General features: G+C 37.1%; 1 protein-coding gene across 1 annotated transcript; it reads left to right on the forward strand.

Moving 5' to 3' along the window:
• Positions 1–1,479: 1,479 nt before the first annotated feature.
• On the forward strand, positions 1,480–18,504 carry LOC136257209 (ubiquitin carboxyl-terminal hydrolase 45-like). Its single transcript, XM_066050288.1, has 7 exons — positions 1,480–2,335; positions 6,221–6,314; positions 6,375–6,469; positions 15,067–15,126; positions 15,981–16,302; positions 16,989–17,200; positions 17,963–18,504. The coding sequence occupies exons 2-7, from the start codon at positions 6,308–6,310 to the stop codon at positions 18,251–18,253; spliced, it is 987 nt and encodes a 328-aa protein (XP_065906360.1). The 5' UTR covers positions 1,480–2,335; positions 6,221–6,307; the 3' UTR covers positions 18,254–18,504.
• Positions 18,505–21,223: the final 2,719 nt, after the last annotated feature.

Genomic DNA, 21,223 nt, shown 5'->3' on the forward strand with positions numbered 1-21,223 from the left:
TTATAATTTAAACTGCTAATATAATTACACTTAAGGAAGATGTATGCCCTGGTAAAAGTTGCAAATTTACATCACTTAACAGATTAATTAAATTTATGCCTTACGTTTTATGGTAAGTATTTTATGATTTACAGTAATAAATTGTTAATGAATTCTTAGCATTAGAATTTAGCTAAATAAGGATATAAGGATGTGGTGTACATAATCATTTCAAGGTAAAACCTCACACATACCTTAGCTGTTCACAAGAAAACCTCATGGCACTCACTCCAACTATGTATTATACTCACAATTCTTAGAGAAGTGCAGGATGTTGCAAGTCATATGACTATGTTTCTTTACTTAAGAGGTGAGCATAACAAAACATTATATTATGGTCTGATTGACTGTAATCAAAATATCATTACTGTAGAAACCTGAAGAGCAAGTTGAATCTGAGTGTAAATGAATCACTACTATACTGAATATACAATAAACACTATTTAAGGGAGTGCACAAATTACATTAATTGCCTCATCATATCTAGGCAGCCTATACATTTGAGTCTATTTGTTATAGAACCCAAATCTTGGCTTAGACTATACTTACACTTTCACATTAGCTACACAGATATAAGTCAAGATGTGGACGAAAATGTAGTCTCCTAGTTTCTTTTCATGACACAATGTGTGTAGAATGGTTGCATGGCACAACAAAGTGCTGGTATACAATGAATTTGCAATTGAATATCATACAGTATGGTAGTACTATTGTACTGTAATATAAAATTATTTACTCAATCATGATGACCACACCCTCCTTATTATTGGTCTAGCTGTATTCATAATGCTAGCACAATGAAAAGATGAAATAGTATAACACACCCCCTGGTAGGTGAAAGGCTAACTTGAGATACCCTAATACAGCAGTCACCATAATAGAACAGTCACACATGTATAGTAACAAAAAAAACCAAACGAACTAGTATATTAATTTGAAAATGAAGTAGGGATCCAAGCAATAAACAGCAATAGATGAATGATGGTATTATGACATAGCTTGGTGGGATGAACAAAATAATTGTTATAACGTGCCAATGCAGGGATTATCCCACTGAGCTATGCTGTAATACCACCATTCATCTCTTTTTTCACTGTTTTTTAAACCAGGCATGCTCCCACAACCAGCCAAAGGCTGAAGGCTGGCTGTGGGAGCACACCTGGTTTTCATAAAAGCGTGTGTGTGTGTGTGTGTGTGTGTGTGTGTGTGTGCAGCGGCGGAGGAAGTAGTTGATATGAGGGGGGTCATCCTTTGAGCTGACCCAGACTTATTTCTATAGTTTGGTAAGGTGAGACCAAAAAAAAAAAAAAAAAAGGTCACAACCAACTGGGATTTGAAAGTGTCCACTAGTATCTCATGGTTTGCAGATCATGAAAATTGCAGATCATGGTTTTTTAGTATTTGAGTACTCTCTAGAGTTAACGATTGAATACTCACAAATACTAGCTACTTGTAGTCATACCCATGTTACATGACTTTAAGTAGTTCAGAGCTTTTTCAAGTAGCAAAAATGATACACACACCGTATTAAAGCACTGAAGGTAGTGTAGTGTTCCTGAGAAGAAATTATGACAATCAAACTCGATCGCCTTCATTGTGTCACTCCCTAATGGCAAATGCATCATGTGAACTGGGTCATGTGATCTTAACGAGTACTTGAGTACCAATTTTACTATCTGAGTACCAAAATCCTTAACAAGTACTCATTGAGTATTTGCAGTATTTGTATTAAAAAGTATTATGTAGTTATAATTGATTGGAACCAAACATTTGGAATTAATGTTGGTCACTCACTTGTTATTCTCCCGCCTGGTTGATTATCAGTCTCTATTGCTCTGAGTATTCTTCTCTTCCCACAAGCTAATGATTGTGGGGGTATTGTCAGCAATCAATGAATCCTGTGTATTAAGGACACTCCCAACCATAATTGTCCAGATTATCAAGGTGTCCTGATTTTCCAGATCAGTTTATGTGCTAAGCAAATACTCTGAGACCTTAACTAAGTGTCCAAATTACACAAGTATCCTCATTTTCAAGTGTTCTGATTAGCAGGTTTCAACATATTCCTTGAAAACAGTGTTCATAGTAGTGATATACACTTTACGGTTGTACTGTATGCATTGCAGAAATTTTTCTAAAGCTATTTAAATGTATATTTTAAAGTCTTTACCTGTGAATGTTTATGTGCAATTAAATTTCATCACACAGTCAACAGAGATTTGTGTCGTACACACAAGAAGACAGTCATGAGTTACTGCGACATTTTTTATATGAGCTAAAGAAAGAGGAAGTCAATGTTAGTGTGTAATAATTTGTTTTGATTGCTATTGCTCATAAATTGTTTTGTAGTTTCATGCCCTGGCATGTACGTACTATGATCATACAATGTATAAAATTGCAGCTCCTATATTCTTACATGTTGTGAATAATTTGTTAAAGTCAATGCTGGAATATTGGCAATATCAGAAGCCCATAAGTGCCGTTTGTGCCTTGTGGCATGTATGGGCTACGTATATGCTTAGAACAATAGACTGAGGGTGGGTTTGACTTGCATACGTATGTAATACATTGTGAGCCATTCATAGCATTATGAGCAAGGCAACCTAACTACTTCACTCATTACAAGTCTTCATTTTAAACTGTGTACTATTCTAATAGTTAAAGAATTGCCTATGTCCAAACATGACATGCATTCAAAATGAGGTCTTGGAATACTAGGCTCCACCTCATACTACTAATTATTGTACTCACTCTTTACTGCACTATTTTTAACATATTTCAAGACACACGGTATGTCGTACAGCCCAAGAAGCCGGCGCGCAACACCCATGATCATATTGACAGGAAGAAAGAAAATACAATTTTCGCACCTCCGTAGCTCTGTGCTGCCTTGATGAAACAAGACGATTTTTGCTGTGGACACATCTGCCAAGTACTCTACCTACCACATTTCAGTGATTTCGCTTCAAGCATTCCCAAGATACGTATGTGACTTCAAAAATTGGCTTAGTTCCTTCATTTTTTTCTTCTTATTTTTCTTCCTCTTTTCGCCCACTTACAAAAACTGCAATAAAATGTGAACACCATATCCGATTGCCTTGACATTTGGCACACAGAAGGGGGTATAAAGGTGCGTCTTGATACCAACTGTGGCTGGAATACGATAAACAGGCAAAGAGTTATTAGCAATTATTTACAAAAAAAATAACACCAATATGTTGTCACACCTACAGGGAAAAACCGCTTACAGGAAGAAGCTGAAAATCAGTGGGTGAATAGGTTAACTATTGAACCTCAAACCTTTTGTGGTTTGAAAGAAATCGAGGTAAAAACGATGAAGATACAACGAAAAAACCAACAGTATGTAACAATTATGCAATCGAGATTAGCTAATAATAAACGATTACTTGTTACGCCTACCAGAAAAACCACTTGGAGTAATGCTTTGAAAATCGTTGTACAGATGGAGTAATCATCAGACGTAAAGCCACAGAGTTATAACACGAAATCCAACTTGGTGTAGCAATGTGCGAGATCGAGTTACTCTAATAGAGCAGTCATCCTAATAGAGCAGTCAACTGAGGAGAATTCAAGAGATCAGCTAGAAACAAGTAACCCATATAGAGATTAGCTACAAACAAATCACTCTGTAGAGAGTTCAGCTACAAACAATTCACCCTGTAGAGAGTTCAGCTAGAAGAAGCTTGTAGAGAGTTCAGCTACAATGAAACCATCATGTAGAGAATTCAGCTGCAAACAAATCACCCTGTGGAGAGTTCAGCTGTGAAAAGATCAACATGTAGAGAGTTCAGCTAGAAGAAGTCACCTTGTAGAGAGTTCAGCTACAAAGAAACTACCGTGTAGAGAGTTCAGCTGCAAACAAATTACTCTGTAGAGAATTTAGCTACAAACAAATTGCCCTGTAGAAAGATCAGCTAGAAGAAGTTACCTTGTAGAGAATTCAGCTACAAACAATTCACCCTGTAGAGACATCAGCTAGAAGAAGTCACCTTGTAGAGAGTTCAGCTACAAAGAAACCACCATGTAGAGAGTTCAGCTGCAAACAAATAGCCCTGTAGAGAGTTCAGCTAGAAACAAGTCATCCTGTAGAGAGATCAGCTAAAAGGATCACTTTGCTACAAACAAATCACCCTGCAGATAGTTCAGCTAGAAACAAGTCATCTTGTAGAGAGATCAGCTAGAAGGATCACCCTGTGGAGATTTCAGCTACGAACAAGTCACCCTTTAGAGAGATAAGCCAGACAAAGTAACCCTGTAGAGAGAATCCTGTAGAGAGTTCATCTACAAGCAAATCACCCTGTAGACACTTCAGTTACATTTCAAGTCACCCAGTAGAGAGATCAGCTGCAAACAAGTTATCCATAAGGAATAATTGATATGTAATAAATATATGTATTTTATATTGTACATTTACTGATAAAATCAAAAATAGCTAAAGTATTTATAATCTGCTTCATCTTTTTCTTCTTCCTGTGGTAAAGAAAAAAAGAAAGCCCCAAAGCTGGCCATATGCTGGCTTTGGGGTATACAAATACAAAAAGAAGTGAAATCTAATCCAAAACAGCCAAGCTGTAAAAAAAGAGTGCGGCCCTCAAAAAGGCTATGGTGAAAAAAGATGTGAAATCCAAGGTGGTGGCCAAGAAATAGCTGTGATGGTAGGTTAATGGTAAAAATTTTAATAATGACAATTCAGGTGAATTTGGTGCCGCTTGGTCTTGGCTAAAAATTCACCTGAATTGTCATTATTAAAATTTTACTACCATCACAGCCATTTCTTGGCCGCCACCTTGGATTTCACATCTTTTTTCACCATAGCCTTTTTGAGGGTTGCACTCTTTTTTTACAGCTTGGCTGTTTTGGATTAGATAGCATTAACTTTGTTTCTTAAGAATTGTATTCACATAGACTGTATGTACGTACATATGTGTAAGTGATGTGTGCATCATTTATCAGAGGTATACAACTAGTGCTGGGCGGTATTGAAAAATAACAAACGGTATACCTTCCATAAAAAGTATCATGGTATTACTAAATATCATGGTATTAATGTAAAATAAAGCAACTGCTATTTACCTCAACAAAAGCACCAAATACCCATGGTAGCTCAGCAAACTTCAGGTACAAATTACCTCAAACAAACTTGTTTACATAGTTTGGTTAGCTGACTACATCAGCACCTGCCTACAAACTTTGTCACATGTCTGGTTACCTTCTAAATATGGGATGAAACAAGCCCACAGGAAGGCCATAGTGCCCAGACGGTATGGCAGTATTTTAAAAAAAAAACAGGCAGTATCAAAGCCGGTATGACTTAAATATCACAGATTATTAACAATACCAGTATATTTCCCAGCTCTATATACAACTGTTTTATCACTGATGCATGTAAATTATGCGATTGAATTTTAGAAAATCACCCATATGGGTGCGCATGAATGTTTAGTGGGTTGGTAATAAGAGCAGGACATAGTTTTAAAAATATTTGAAGAATTTTCTTGTAATTGAGATTGGCTTACAACCATTAACAAGTAGATTTGTGCCTGTGAAAATAGGGCATGTGGGCACAAGCTACACCTTGCCACATAACAGGTCATATCTCAATACTGGAACATAATGTTTGCATTCTATAACTTGTGCTAAATAGCCAATTAAATTTCTAATAAGGGTGGAACATTTACATGGCTATGACATGATACCATAAAAAGGTATGAATCATGGCAAATTTTATATGCCCACATGCCCTATTTTTGCAGGCCCAATCACATATTGTGTATATACACAATATCACTGTGAAAAAAGAGGGATATAAGATGGTATTTCCAGTGGCTTATTGAATACAAAAAAGCTTGATATAACCTGTATTATACTAACGATCTCATGTAAGGCTTTAGTTAATGTGTTAAACAAACTGAAACCATATATGTGATAGTATAATGTGGGAATTATATTCAATATAAGCTGTTTCAGGTAATGTAGTAAATAAACTGAAACCATATATGTTAATAGTATAGTATGCATTATACTAAAGTATAACATGAGTATAATACAGGGTTTATATTAAGGCTTATTTGTATTCAATAAGCCACTGGAAATACCATCTTATATCCCACCTTTTTCACAGTGTATGTGATATGTGATAGGGTATTTAATTTACATTTAGTGCATCAAAGCTAGTATATTCAACCAATTCGGAGTCAAAGCAGACCCACTATCTCATGTACATCTACAAAATGAATATAAGATTGCCATGAAATGTAGGTGAAAGGCTGAAAGCTATACTAATTGTTACGCACTCTCTTATTAATAACACTTAGATTATCTCCGTGTTGCCTCAAAAGTGACTACTCCAATAGATGAGATATTTGGTGGAGTTAAACTGAACACTGTGATATGTCGTGAATGTAGATCTGTAAGTTAGTACAGAAATGAAAGCATTGTGTACATTAGTATATTATACCATAACACAGTGTATTAATAAACCAAGTAATAGTAATATTATCCCTTCACCACTGAATTTAGACTACAGTATCAAGACACACGGTAGTGTGTCGTGCGGCCCAAGAAGCCGGCGCGCCACACCCGTGAGTATATTGACAGGAAGAACGAAAACGTCATTTTCACACCTTTGTATCTCAGTGATTACGTATCCGATTGGAACCAAATTTGCTACACAGTTGCCCGCCAGCCAAGGGAGTCTACATTCCAAATTTGAAGGAAATCGCTCCAGCCATTTCCGAGATACGAGCTGCCAAAGTTTCGTTTTTTTTTCTTCGTTTTTTTTTTCTTCGTCTTTTCGCACACTTGCAAAAATTGCTATAACAAGCAAACGCGTACTCCGATCGCCTTGAAATTTGGCACACAGAAAGGGAGTCCAACGGCGAATCCTAGCATCAAATTTGGTACAAATCCGATGAATGGTTCAGGAGTTATGACCGATTATTCGCGTAAAACAAGATCGATTTGTTGTCACGCCTACAGGGTAAACCGCTTCATGGAATGAGTTGAAAATTGCTATGTAGATGGAGTAACCATCGTAGGAGTGCCTTTTGGTGGTTTGAAAGGAATCGAGATAAAGACCACGGAGATATGACACAAAACCCAACCTGTGTCACAATTACGCGATCGATTTTTATGAATAAAAAAGTATTAGTTTTCACGCCTACTAGGCAAACCGCTTAGAACAATAAAGCTGAAAATCGGTGTATAGCTGGAATAATCTTCATAGAAAGTCCTTGCAGTAGTACAGAAGAATCGGATTACAAACCACTGAGTTATGATTCGAAAGCCAACTCCGTGTAGCAAATGTGAGATCGAGATACTCTAATAGAGCAGTCACCCTAATAGAGCATTCGGCTAATTTATTCATTCCATTATAGAATTTTATTACATCACAAGTTATTCTGTAGGGAGTTCAGCTGCAAACAGTTAATCTTATAGACAGTTCAGCAAGAAGACAGTCACCATGTGGAGAGTTAAGTAAATATATCACTATAGAGATTCAGAACATTACAAGTCACACTGAAGAAAGTTCAGCTATAAACAAGTCATGCACTGTGTAGAGAATTCAGCTACAATTAAGTCACTCTCTAGAGAATTCAGTTACACAGAATTCAGCTACACACAAGTCACTGTGGAGAGAGTTCAGTTACAAACAAATTACCCTTTAGAGTGATCAGCTACAAACAAAACACTTTGCAGGGTGATCAGCTGCAACAAATCAACCTTTAGAGCGATCAGCAATGAACAAATCAACACAAATCTACCTGTAGAGAGATAAGCTAGAAACAAATCACCCTGTAGAGAGTTCAGCTACAAAAAATCACCCTGTAGAGACATCAGCTAGAAACTAGACACAATGTAAGGAGTTCAGATACAAGCAATCACCCTATAGAGAGTTCAGCTAAAACAAATCAACCTGCAGAGAGATCAGCTACAAACAAATCACCTTATAGAGAGTTCAGCTACAAACAGATTACCTGTAGAGAGATTGGCTACAAACAAATCAACCTGCAGAGAGATCAGCTACACACAAATCAACTTGTAGAGAGATCAGCTACAAACAAATCACCCTGTAGGGATATCAGCTAGAAACTACACACAATGTAAGGAGTTCAGCTACAAACAAATCACCCTGTACAGAGTTCAGCTAAAACAAATCAACCTGCAGAGAGATCAGCTACAAATAAATCATCTTATAGACAGTTCAGCTACAAACAAATTACCTTGTAGAGAGATCGGCTACAAACAAATCAACCTGCGGAGAGATCAGCTACACACAATTTAACTTGTAGAGAGACCAGCTACAAACAAATCACCCTGTAGAGAGATCAGCTAGATACTAGACACAATGTAAGGAGTTCAGCTACAAGCAAATCACCCTGTAGAGAGTTCAGCTACAAACAAACCAACCTGTAGAGCGATCAGCTAGAAACAAAGAAGAGAGGTCAGCTACAAAAAATCACCCTGTAGAGATATCAGCTAGAAACAAATCACCCTGAAGAGAGGTCAGCTACAAAAAATCACCTTGTAGAAAAATCAACTACAAACAAAACACTTTGTAGAGAGTTCAGCTACAAACAAATCAACCTTTAGAGCGATCAGCAACAAACAATCAACCTGTAGAGAGATAAGCTAGAAACAAATCACTCTGTAGAGAGTTCAGCTAAAACAAATCAATCTGCAGACAGATCAGCTACGTACAAATCACCTTATAGATAGTTCAGCTACAAACAGATTACCTTGTAGAGAGATCAGCTACAAACAAATCACCCTGCAGAGAGAACAGCTACACACATATCAACTTGTATAGAGATCAGCTACAAACAAATCACCCTGTAGAGAGATCAGCTACAAACTAGACACAAAGTAAGGAGTTCAGCTACAAGCAAATTACCCTGTAGAGAGTTCATCTACAAACAAATCAACCTGTAGAGCAATCAGCTAGAAACAAATCACCCTGAAGAGAGGTCAGCTACAAAAAATCACCCCGTAGAGAGATCAGCTAGGAACAAATCACCCTGTAGAGAGGTCAGCTACAAAAAAATCACCCTGTAGAGAGATCAGCTACAAACAAATTGCCCTGTAGAGAGATCGGCTACAAACAAATCAACCTGCAGAGAGATCAGCTACACACAAATCAACTTGTAGAGAGATCAGCTACAAACAAATCACCCTGTAGAGAGATCAGCTAGAAACTACACACAATGTAAGGAGTTCAGCTACAAATAAATCACCCTGTAGAGAGTTCAGCTAAAACAAATCAACCTGCAGAGAGATCAGCTACAAACAAATCACCTTTTAGACAGTTCAGTTACAAACAAATTACCTTGTAGAGAGATCGGCTACAAACAAATCAACCTGCAGAGAGATCAGCTACACACAATTCAACTTGTAGAGAGATCAGCTACAAACAAATCACCCTGTAGAGAGATCAACTAGAAACTAGACTCAATGTAAGGAGTTCAACTACAAGCAAATCATCACCGTGTAGAGAGTTCGGCTACAAACAAATCAACCTTTAGAGCGATCAGCAACAAACAAATCAACCTGTAGAGAGATCATCTAGAAACAAATCAGAGTTCAGCTAAAACAAATCAATCTGCAGAGAGATTAGCTACATACAAATCACCTTATAGATAGTTCAGCTACAAACAAATTACCTTGCAGAGAGATCAGCTACACACAAATCAACTTGTATAGAGATCAGCTACAAACAAATCACCCTGTAGAGAGATCAGCTAGAAACTACACACAATGTAAGGAGTTCAGCTACAAACAAATCACCCTGTAGAGAGATCAGCTACAAACTAGACACAAAGTAAGGAGTTCAGCTACAAGCAAGTTACCCTGTAGAGAGTTCATCTACAAGCAAATCAACCTGCAGAGCAATCAGCTAGAAACAAATCACCCTGAAGAGAGGTTAGCTACAAAAAATCACCCTGTAGAGAGATCAGCTAGAAACAAATCACCCTGTAGAGAGTTCAGCTACAAGCAAAACACCCTGTAGAGAGTTCAGCAACAAAGAAACGACCATGTAGAGAGTTCAGTTGCAAACAAATCACCTTATGTGACCCGGTCTGCGAAAAGGGCTCTTATAGACTTTCCAATTATCCATGTTTGGCTAATCATAACTCCTAATCTACTAAAGCTATCACCATGTAATTACACCCACAGCTACTGCCAGGTTAGGGTTGTTGAGTGACCAAATTGTAGGCTTGTACCATATTCACCAGTCAAGTTATGGGTTACCATATATATGCAATTGGAAAGGCTATAAGAGCCCTTTTCGCAGACCGGGTCACTTATAGAGAGTTCAGCTACAAACAAATCACCCTGTAGAGAGATCAGCTAGAAACTAGACACAATGTAAGGAGTTCAGCTACAAGCCAATCACCCTTTAGTGAGTTCAGCTACAAACAAATCAACCTGCAGTGAGATCACCTACAAAAAAGCACCTTGTACAGAGTTCAGCTATAAACAAATTACCCTGTAGAGAGATCGGCTACAAACACATCAACCTGTAGAAAGATCAGCTACACACAAATCAACTTGTAGAGAGATCAGCTACAAACAAATCACCCTGTAGAGAGATCAGCTAGAAACTAGACACAATGTAAGGAGTTCAGCTACAAGTAAATCACCCTGTAGAGAGTTCAGCTAAAACAAATCAACCTGCAGAGAGATCAGCTACAAATAAATCACTTTATAGACAGTTCAGCTACAAACAAATCACCCTGTAGAGAGATCAGCTAGAAACTAGATACAATGCAAGGAGTTCAGCTACAAGCAAAATCACCCTTTAGTGAGTTCAGCTACAAACAAATCAACCTGCAGTGAGATCACCCACAAAAACGCACTTGTACAGAGTTCAGTTGCAAACAAATTACCCTGTAGAGAGATCAGGTAGAAGATTCTCACCTTGTAGAGAGTTCAGCAACAAAGAAACCACCATGTAGAGAGTTCAGCTGCAAACAAATCACCCAGTAGAAAGATCAGCTAGAAGAAGTTACCTTGTAGAGAGTTCAGTTACAAAGAAACCATCATATAGAGAGTTCAGCTACAAAGAAATTACCCCGTAGAGAGTTCAGCTAGAAGAAGTCACCTTGTAAAGAGTTCAGCTACAAAGAAACCATCATGTACAGAGTTCAGCTACAAAGAAACCACCTATACAGAATTCAACTACAAACAAATCACCCTGTATAGAGATCAGCTAGAAGAAGTTACCTTGTAGATAGTTCAGCTACAACAATCCACCCTGTAGAAAGATCAGCTAGAAGAAGTCACCTTGTAGAGTGTTCAGTTACAAAGAAACCATGATGTAGAGAGTTCAGCTGCAAACAAATCACTCTGTAGAGAGTTCAGCTACAAAGAAACCGCCATGTAGAGAGTTCAGCCTCATACAAACCACCATGTAGAGAATTCAACTACAACAAATCACCCTGTAGAGAAGAAGTTACCTTGTAGAGAGTTCAGCTACAAAGAAACCATCACGTAGGGAGTTCAGCTACAAAGAAACCACCATGTAGAGAGTTTAGCTGCAAACAAATCACCTGTAGAGAGTTCAGCTAGAAACAAATCACCCCGTAGAGAGATCAGCTGGACGAAGTCACCTTGTAGAGAGTTCAACTACAAAGAAACCATCATGTAGAGAGTTCAGCTGCAAACAAATCACCCTGCAGAGAGTTCAGCTACAAAAAAATCACCCTGTAGAGAGTTCAGCTAGACGAAGTCACCTTATAGAGAGTTCAGCTACAAAGAAACCATCATGTAGAGAGTTCAGCTACAAAGACACCACCATGTAGAGAGTTTAGCTGCAAACAAATCACCTGTAGAGAGTTCAGCTAGAAACAAAATACCCTGTAGAGAGACCAGCTAGAAGAGGTTACCTTGTAGAGAGTTCAGCTACAAAGAAACCATCCTGTATATAGTTCAGCTACATTTCAAGTCACCCAGTAGAGAGATCAGCTGCAAAAAATATCCTGTGGGGCATAATGGGCATGTAATAAATATATGTATATAATTTGTATAATTACTAATAAAATCAAAAATAATTGAAGTACTAAAATTCTTCTTTAAGTTCTTTTCTTCTTCCTGTAGTAAAGAGAAAAACACATGGGTTAAAAAAGCCCCAAAGCCAGCCATAGGCCGGCTTTGCAGTATACAAATACAAAAAGAAGTGATATCTAATCAAAAACAGCCAAACTGTAAAAAAAGGTGCGGCCCCCAAAAAGGCCATGGTGAAAAAAGATGTGAAATCCAAGGTGGCGGCCAAGAAATGGCTGTGATGGTAGGTTAATGGTTACATTTTAATAACGACAATTCAGGTGAATTTTGTGCCGCTTGGTCTTGGCACCAAATTCACCTGAATTGTTGTTATTAAAATGTAACCATTAACCTACCATCACAGCCAGTTCTTGGCCGCCACCTTGGATTTCACATCTTTTTTCACCATGGCCTTTTTGGGGGCCGCACCTTTTTTTACAGCTTGGCTGTTTTTGATTAGATTATAATTACTGTACACACTAAATCATACTATACAACACTGTTGTACAATACTCTGCTTTTAATGTATGATACCATCTCAGGGGCGGATCCAGAGTCTGGAAAGAGGGGGGGGGGCACCTTGCTGAAAAAAAAAAGTTGAAGAGCAAAAAAAAAAAAAAAAAGGTCACAACAATAATAGCTAGTTATCCTTTACCAAATATATTATATCACGTATGTTATGTAAAAATAAAATCCTACCTAAGTAAGCTGCACTGCCTCATGAACATTGTGACTGCTTTATTAGAGTAATTGACTGCTCTATTAGAGTATCTCGATCTTGTATGCAATTTCTTGAAGGGGGGGGGGGGGGGGGGGGCATTTGCCCCAAATGCCCCATCCTGGATCCGCCATTGCATCTGGAATGGTGTGATTTTATGTCAAAGTATTCATGTGCTAATTTTTCCATCAAAGTGTGCTTTACGGGGTAGGTATAAACAGACTTTGCTTCCCAGCGTCGCTTCCCAGGTCTACTGTTTATAGGATAGTTATAAAAACCGGAATCGAAACGGGAAACGAAACGAAATGAAACAAAATCAGCCTACAGTCTAGTGGAGGACAATCACTATATTATGCACAGTTACACTATAATATATGCACGCACTACCTGTTTATGCATCAAGCAAGACTCCAGATGGAAGATTTCTCTGCACGGCGCTTATCGATTAGAGATATTAAATGTTCTGTGCTTGGGTTGATTTTTCTTTGACCACTTTCATAAGAGGAGTGAATAGCAATAACTACTTGATCATCACAAACCGTTTATGGTAATGATTGGCTGCAGTAGTCTCGTGCCCAGACCGCTTTTTTTTTCTTTTTGTGTGGGGGCGGAGAAAAAAGGGTCTGGTGGATCTCCAATACATTTTTTGTGTAGCCGGATCTACAACTTTTAGGGATCGTTGATTAGTGGTGATGAATAGCAAAGGCTTGTTAACGAAGCGACAATAGGAAATACGGCGCGCGTACCCAAGGATGTAGCCTTGCCAAGCAAACGCGCGCCGTATTTCCTATTGTCGCTTCGTTAAGCCTTTGCTATTCATCACCACTAATCAACGATCCCCAAAAGTTGTAGATCCGGCAGCACAAAAAATGTATTGGAGATCCACCAGACCCTTTTTTTGTCCCGCCCCCACACAAAAAGAAAAAAGTGGTCTGTACACGAGACTATGGCTGCAGTGGGTTGACGAGTCTGAAGCCATGCCTTTAAGAGAGGGATGAAGCCATCTGTGGCTATTATGGCACACCTCTTATGTAAGTGGTCAAGGGACAATCAATGCTCACCTACCCAAGCACAGAACGTTTCTACTGTAGAGTCCCCAGCGGGTCCCCAGACCCTCGGATAGGAGCAGGCGTTTAATATCTCTAATCGATAAGCGCCGTGCAGAGAAACCTTCCACCTGGAGTCTTGCTTGATGCATAAACAGGTAGTGCGTGCATATAATTATTATAGTGTTACTGTGCATAATATAGTGATTGTCCTCCACTAGACTGTAGGCTGATTTCGTTTCGTTTCCCGTTTCGATTCCAGTTTTTATAACCATCCCTGTTTATACCTACCCTGCTTTACATATGTATGGCTATAAAGCACACATTTGTATGAATGTGGCACAATCATAGACACGTGCACATCCCACAGAGACACTTGAATAACCACAATACTCTCACTAACAATTCCGCTACTTAAAAGCAGATAAATGGTTACACATGTAATTGCAGAATTGTATTTTAAATTGTTTGCTACAATTGCCCACCATTGCAAGTTCTTGTGACTTCTAGAGTAAGTTTTCAGCTTGCTTAACATTGATGGCTTCACCTGTGTTGTGTAGCACTCAGTGTCAATCACTACTACTACAATAAGCTTTCTTATATGCAAGAGTTACTACTGCTTTCTCAGCAAAAATGTGGCAGGATTCATACATTACACCAGTCAAAGCTCTGCGTACACATTCATGGACTGCAGAAAATAAGTACTACTCCTGCCTTGAGCCTGATATCTGTAGCACTTAGCTTTGCTTTGTGCTATATTAGTCTCTTGACCACACCTTTGTGCTTGCACTTGCTGTAGCACTTTGATTAGTAAAAATTCCTTAGAGTAATCACTATTCTCGATTGTGTTTTTTAAGCATCACTATCAACTTACCTACAGATTCATGATGCCACATGTAACTAGAAATAGTTAATACTATGCAAGAATCCATTGGTAGTGCATGATGGATCTCAAAATATGACCTTTGAGGGCATGCCTATTTCAGGATAAGTGCATCTTATTGCTGTATGAAATGTATGCTTGAAATTAGTTTGTAGTTTTGGTGCCTGTAAGAATACAGAAGTCCAAATACGTATAACTGTAGGTTAGGTTAGGTTAAAAATATACACATGACAATTGCATTATTGTGTACTTATTACTGTATATACTTTTTGATTTTATATTAGTATTATGTGCATAAATGTGTGTATTTTCTATAGCCATCTCAGACATTGGAGCCATTCTTTGACATCTCTCTAGGTGTAATAAAAGATATGCAGGTACAGTAAAGGAAAAACTGTTTGCAGTGCTCATTAATGACGCTGCTGTACAAATATGGTAATCTGCTAGAATGTACTGTACATGTATGTGAAAAATGAATTTTAAAGGCCTTGTTATGTAATAACCATAATTATTACGTCACCTTTACAACAGTACAAGTTTTTCAAATTTTATTTTGAGCCAGCGAATATTAAAAGGTTTACCAATTGTTATACACAATTCCCTTATTGGTATGTATCTTCTGTAAGTGACAAATGTGTCAAATCAACACCTATGTATCCTTACCATAATCTGCATCTGAGTATTGTTGATGAATAGTATTTTGGTGCTGGTCAAATCCCTTACTACCTGGGACAATTTTAGTGAATAATTCCCTGTACTAACTAGAGCTGGGAGATAATTTAGATACAAAGATAATGTAGATACCTAAATCACCTATCGTAAATTAGATAATGATTTTCATTATCGAGATAATAGTAAATCTCCGTAATCTAGTGTATATCAACCACAGTTAGATGAAAAACCTTTGGAAAGGAATGAGGAACAGGTAAAATTTCTGACTAGACAAGGACTTTATGTCAACAAATATGTAAAACTGTGCTTACAATATTACATTATTATCAAGACGAAAATAGTTGTCACTTATCGAGATATAGGTTTTACTATTATCGCACAGCCCTAGTACTAACCTCCACCAATACTACACCTGAGATACATAATGATCATGCAGAGATAGAAAATGATCATGCATATATGTGCATATCATGTATTGCCTAAATTTCTTTTAAAGTGTGCAGTGTATTACCTAATATATTATAAATGTGCTCATCTGTTGTTTTTTTTTCCAAAACAGAACAAAGATTTTAGCAAAGCAAATTACTGGCAGCAACAACATCAACATCAGTCAAGGCAAACTAGAAGTAATACTGCTAGTGGAGGTGGCTCTTCTAAACATCCACCAATGTGGGATCCAAAAAAAGCACATAAAATTAACTATGATGCAAAAAGTGCTCAGGATCTTCTTGTAAAGAAAAAAATGCCATATCTGCCTACTCGTGACAATCATGAGAGTGATATTGCTAGTGGTTTGGAGCGTTCTCTTACTGACCACACTGCAATAGACAATATGGATGAAGACAACAAGTTTATTTGCCAACAGTGCACTAATAGGAAAGGTATAATACACGCATGGTATTTAGAACAGCTGCCATAAATGAAGGAAACTTTTCTCTACTATAGAAGTTTATAATGGGCCTTATCCAAAATTACATCACAGACATAAAAATGGCCACCGTAGTGGGGGGACTCTCGTATAATTTGTATGGGCATGCAACTATGAGGAGAAATTTTTGAACGACAATATCTCAGCCAAGAAGGAAGATAACTAGCAGGTATGGCTATAAGACATTACAATAAGTACGTACAAGCAATTTTTGGCTAATTATCGAAACAACACTAGATTCCTATTCTTTCAGCTAATTTATAACCATACCCGCTGATAGAGCTTGATATCTTCCTTCTTGGCTGAGATATTTCCGTTCAAAAATTTCTCCCCATAGTCGCCCATACAAATTTTATAAGAGTTCCCCCCACTACAGTGGCCTTTTTTATGTCTGTGACGTAATTTTGGATAAGGTTCATTGTTACATTATATTTGTAGCTTTGTACATCTTTCTTCTAGTACTTATGTGTCATAATGCACATGTTGCTTGTTAATTAGTGCTGCTTTGTACTGTACCTTGTTATTGACTTTTATTGTACTGTGATGTGCATTCAAACTTACGTGTGTGTGTACTTAACATCTGCCCTCACAATAAAACCAATACTGAAATGCTGGATTTACACAATTATTGTTTTTAAGGTGATGGGAAAGGTAGTGGTGGTGGTAGTGATGATGACGTAGTCCTGTGTTTGGTAGCCAAACAGATCATAATTCACAAGCTTCCAAAAGTGTTGATCCTCCACATCAAGAGATTCAACATCGGTGATTACATGGTGAAAAAGGATTCAACTCACATAACATTTCCACCGATCCTGAATATGGCACCTTATTGCAGCAATACATGTTTGGAGGTACAGAAACTACACAGTATGGCATGTAACACTAGTAACCATGTGCTACACACTGGGTGTTCTAGAGTCTCTGTATATTCTAGTGTATCTGTGTATTAATATAGTACAGGCGCTATGGTGCAGAGTAAATGTAACGCAACATTTGAATATGGCTGTTAGAATACTGCTTAGCTAATACTTTCAGTACTTTCTAACCGCAAAAGATTTGCACTACAATAGTTACTTTGTGTACAAACCAATGTTCAAATTACCTTGTAGGCGTGTCAACAGATTGCTTTTACATACTTTGAAAATTGTGCATAGCTTCCTTGGTATTTATCTGGTCTGTACGAAAATATGTAGGACTGTAATTGTGCGTTATTATGTTTGTACTATCCTTCCAAATTTGAAATAAAGCATGTGCAAGTTATTGTGATTTTTCTACATTATGCAAAAGGAAATAGGATAAAATTATGCACAAATAAGAAGAAAAATATGAAGAAAATATTGAAGGTGACCATCTCTGTGATGGCAAGGTAGATTGACTCAAATTTGGAATAAGAGGTACCCTTCCTGAGGGAGTTTCCACATGAAAAGTGGTTGATTTACATTCAGGCACTATCGAGCTATGGATGAGTAAAAATGGATTGGTTCCTGTAAGATACATGCACACTTGTCTTTTGCGTGCCAGCACTGGCTATATTTGGCAACACAACACATTATCACGTGTGTCCTTATAAGCATGTGTATTATGCATAATTAAATAGTATTTATAATTTACAGGAATGTTGTGATGCAAACAACAACATCTTTTATGGCTTGTATGCGGTTGTTGAGCATAAGGGTGTTACTCTTAAAAGTGGCCACTATGTAGCTTATGTACGAAGGAGACCTCTGAGAGATCCTAAGCAGTATGATTATCATGGAGAATATGATCAAGGAGCTGCACATGATGGAAAGTGGCTGTACACAAGTGATGAGGTTATCAGAGAATCTCAATGGGATGACGTCAAGAATTGTGATGCCTATCTGCTGTTCTATGAACTCCTGCCTAGGAAGAAATCTTCTGTTTAGTAATAACTTGATGTTTTTTTTTGCACACATGCATGCACAGAAACAGGTTGTACACAGACCAGTATTGTTGTAGTTTAGAGAGTTAGTAGCTTTGTACGTATATTAGAATGCTGACTGTTGCTAGATTAGAGTTTTGAGCATACTGTAGGTGGTTTTTGCCATGATATATACTAAATAGAAATTATTATTAAAGTGTGCCATTAGTTTGAATAGCAAAACAAATTCATCAGAAAAAAAAATGATATACTGAATATTTGTTTATTCTTCAGGCAGGAATTTTATATGTCTGGGAAAGAAGATGTTGTAATGCTAGTGAGCCATACAGTCTGATGACATACATTAAAGTTTATGTGGTCAGCAACCAAATGAATACCTTAACAAAGTATCTGGTAAAAATAAATTTCTACCAAGTTGTTCAAGTAAGGATTCTATTAGGGATAAGGATTCTTCCAGGAATACACAAGGGGATTTCTTGATAGTTGTCATACCTATACCAGGTGTTCAGTTTACTGTTATAGCACATTCTATCAATAAGGATTCTTCTAGGAATGCATGCAGAAGTAATTTCATTGAAATATCTCAAGTTTTCTGCTTATGATGAAGAGAGAGCGCAAAGTATGTCTTTCTGGATTTCCAAAATCCCTTAGACTTTGTTGCATTATGTAAAAGGCTCTATGTGTTATAATAAGTTGATACCATTAAAATATAAAATTATATGTAACAAACAGTTGCCTAGCTTCATATTGCATTAGCAATTGTGACTAGACTTGCACATGGCCACAAAGTATACCCCATCATACAATAGGTGATTATGCCGGTATACTGGAGTAGAATATCTGCATTCTATAAGTTGTATTATAAATATTATAGCCAATTAAGTGGGTAATAAAATTTAATTGCCATAGCATAATGGTATTAATTATTATGAGCCATGCATATGAAAGCTTGAAAACATTAGGCAGTCCCAGCCACAATTTGCATAAAATAATAATGTTACTTTCCTGCTGGTTGAAACAGAATAGTATTACTGTTTGGTAGGGTTCCCCATTGTGCTGCCGGCTAAGACCATTATGCGAGAAAAAAATATACATGTTAATTACAGAAGCATCAATTCCATTGTTAAAACAAGGGAACACATGTATACAGAAGCACATTTTTTGGTGTGCCAGCCTGACCACAGTCACATGGCTAAGACCCAAATGAAGCCATGCACAACTACCATTATTCACTCAGATGCACACCACAATAACAAACTCACCTAACTAGCTGTGATATGTGCATTTTTTGTTAACCTGCCAGCTGTGGGCAAGTGCGGTTGCCTGGTTTTCTATTGAACTGATGCAAGTGCAACTAAAGTTGTTAATTTAAAAATTTATAATCCATACAATATATGTTATGTAGTAGGGTTCTGGTGATAAGAAGTAGTGAAACAAGATATGAATGATACATGGTATTAAAACATGCCTGTGCTGTAGTGAAAGATTTGTAGTATTATAATGTGCATTATAATTATATTGATCATGGTGTTACAATTACTACATCAATATGCATAATGATGTTCATATCCAGTGATCTTTTTAATAAGCTCGAAATGATTCTCAGTAGAGGCAGTACTTAATTAAAAGTAAAATATTGTAATTTGTTTTATTCTCGTGCATATTTTTTTTTGTGATAAAATTTTCATGCAAAACTATTTTCATATAATTTACATGAATGACTGCTCTATTAGAATGGTTCGATCTCATAAAATTTTTGTGTAAGAAATTTTCATATATACAAGCTTTGCATATGAAAAAAGCAAAATCAATTATGGTACACCTTGTATCGGCAAGTAGCTACTAAGCAATCTTTTCAACGCAGTGGATTCTGAACTGAAATTTGGTTCAATAAGCCATACTGGCTATTGAACTGACAGCAAAACTCAAAAAGGGTCACTAAATGATAAAAAAAACAACACAAAAACTACAAAACTCAGCCAGGGCTCGAACCCTACACTACTGGAGCTTTAGGCAAGTGTGCTAACCACAGTGCTACTGCTGCTAGCTACCCGCCTGCCCTACTTTTCTATCTTACAAATGTTACTGAAGTGGTAGTCTCAGTATATAGTAAGAAGAATGTAACCTAAAAGTGAAAAAGAAACCAAAGCTGGCTAACCCTACTTTTCATGGCCCCTACAGTCAAATGCTTGGGGCAACTAATAGACACGAAAAAAAAAATTATGTGCAAAAGGCACTGGCCAATTATGCTTGAATTTAAAGCATAATATAGGTAACTAAAAGCATCAAGCATAATGCTAGCATACAGTAATAGGGATGAAACTCAACAATTACATTATAGTGTGTATATATGGTGTAGCAAATAATGACCACAGTGTGAGTTATTACTGCATTTGCACAAAATTAAAGGTTTAATTTCTTGGTTGGCTATTCTCACTTAGCAGAAAATAATCAAGCTAGTAGAGAATAACTTACTTTAACAACTAACACAGCAATCAGGAAACATTGATGTACTCTAATAAAACACTCAGTTCTTGAGCAATGCATAATATCTTTATCTTGAAAACATAATATTGAGCATATTAGCCTTGATTTTTGAGAAGTGCTGAAAATAATTGAGCACTAAGTGCAATTATTTTATAAGTAGCTAGCTATAGTGTATTAAGTTTTCGCACTTGGTTGTTATCTTATCCATACTTTAAATATAACTGACCAACACTTTATTATACTTGAGAATGAATATAAACAAGGAATTTCCAAATTTCCAAATTTGACGAGTCATAACTCATCATGTATTTACCCAATTACATCCTAGGAATAGTGCTATGTTAGGAGTTTAAGAGTCCAAATTTCAGGCTGGTTCCATACTCACAAGTCAAGTTATGGATTGTCTGTGAGACCCCTTTTACAGATCCGGTAACATAAAATTGTGCAAACCATAATCATACAGTATGGTAGTACCGTATTTTAGGGA

Source organism: Dysidea avara, chromosome 6, assembly GCF_963678975.1.
Source record: "Dysidea avara chromosome 6, odDysAvar1.4, whole genome shotgun sequence".
In the NCBI taxonomy this organism is placed as follows: Eukaryota; Metazoa; Porifera; class Demospongiae; order Dictyoceratida; family Dysideidae; genus Dysidea; species Dysidea avara.

Bases quoted from the DNA above. Each gene is read 5' to 3' on its own strand.
- LOC136257209 (XM_066050288.1), top strand. The intron at 6,470-15,066 runs GTAAGTTAGTAC...TATTTTCTATAG, and splicing joins TATGTCGTGAATGTAGATCT to CCATCTCAGACATTGGAGCC. The intron at 16,303-16,988 runs GTATAATACACG...ATTGTTTTTAAG, and splicing joins ACAGTGCACTAATAGGAAAG to GTGATGGGAAAGGTAGTGGT.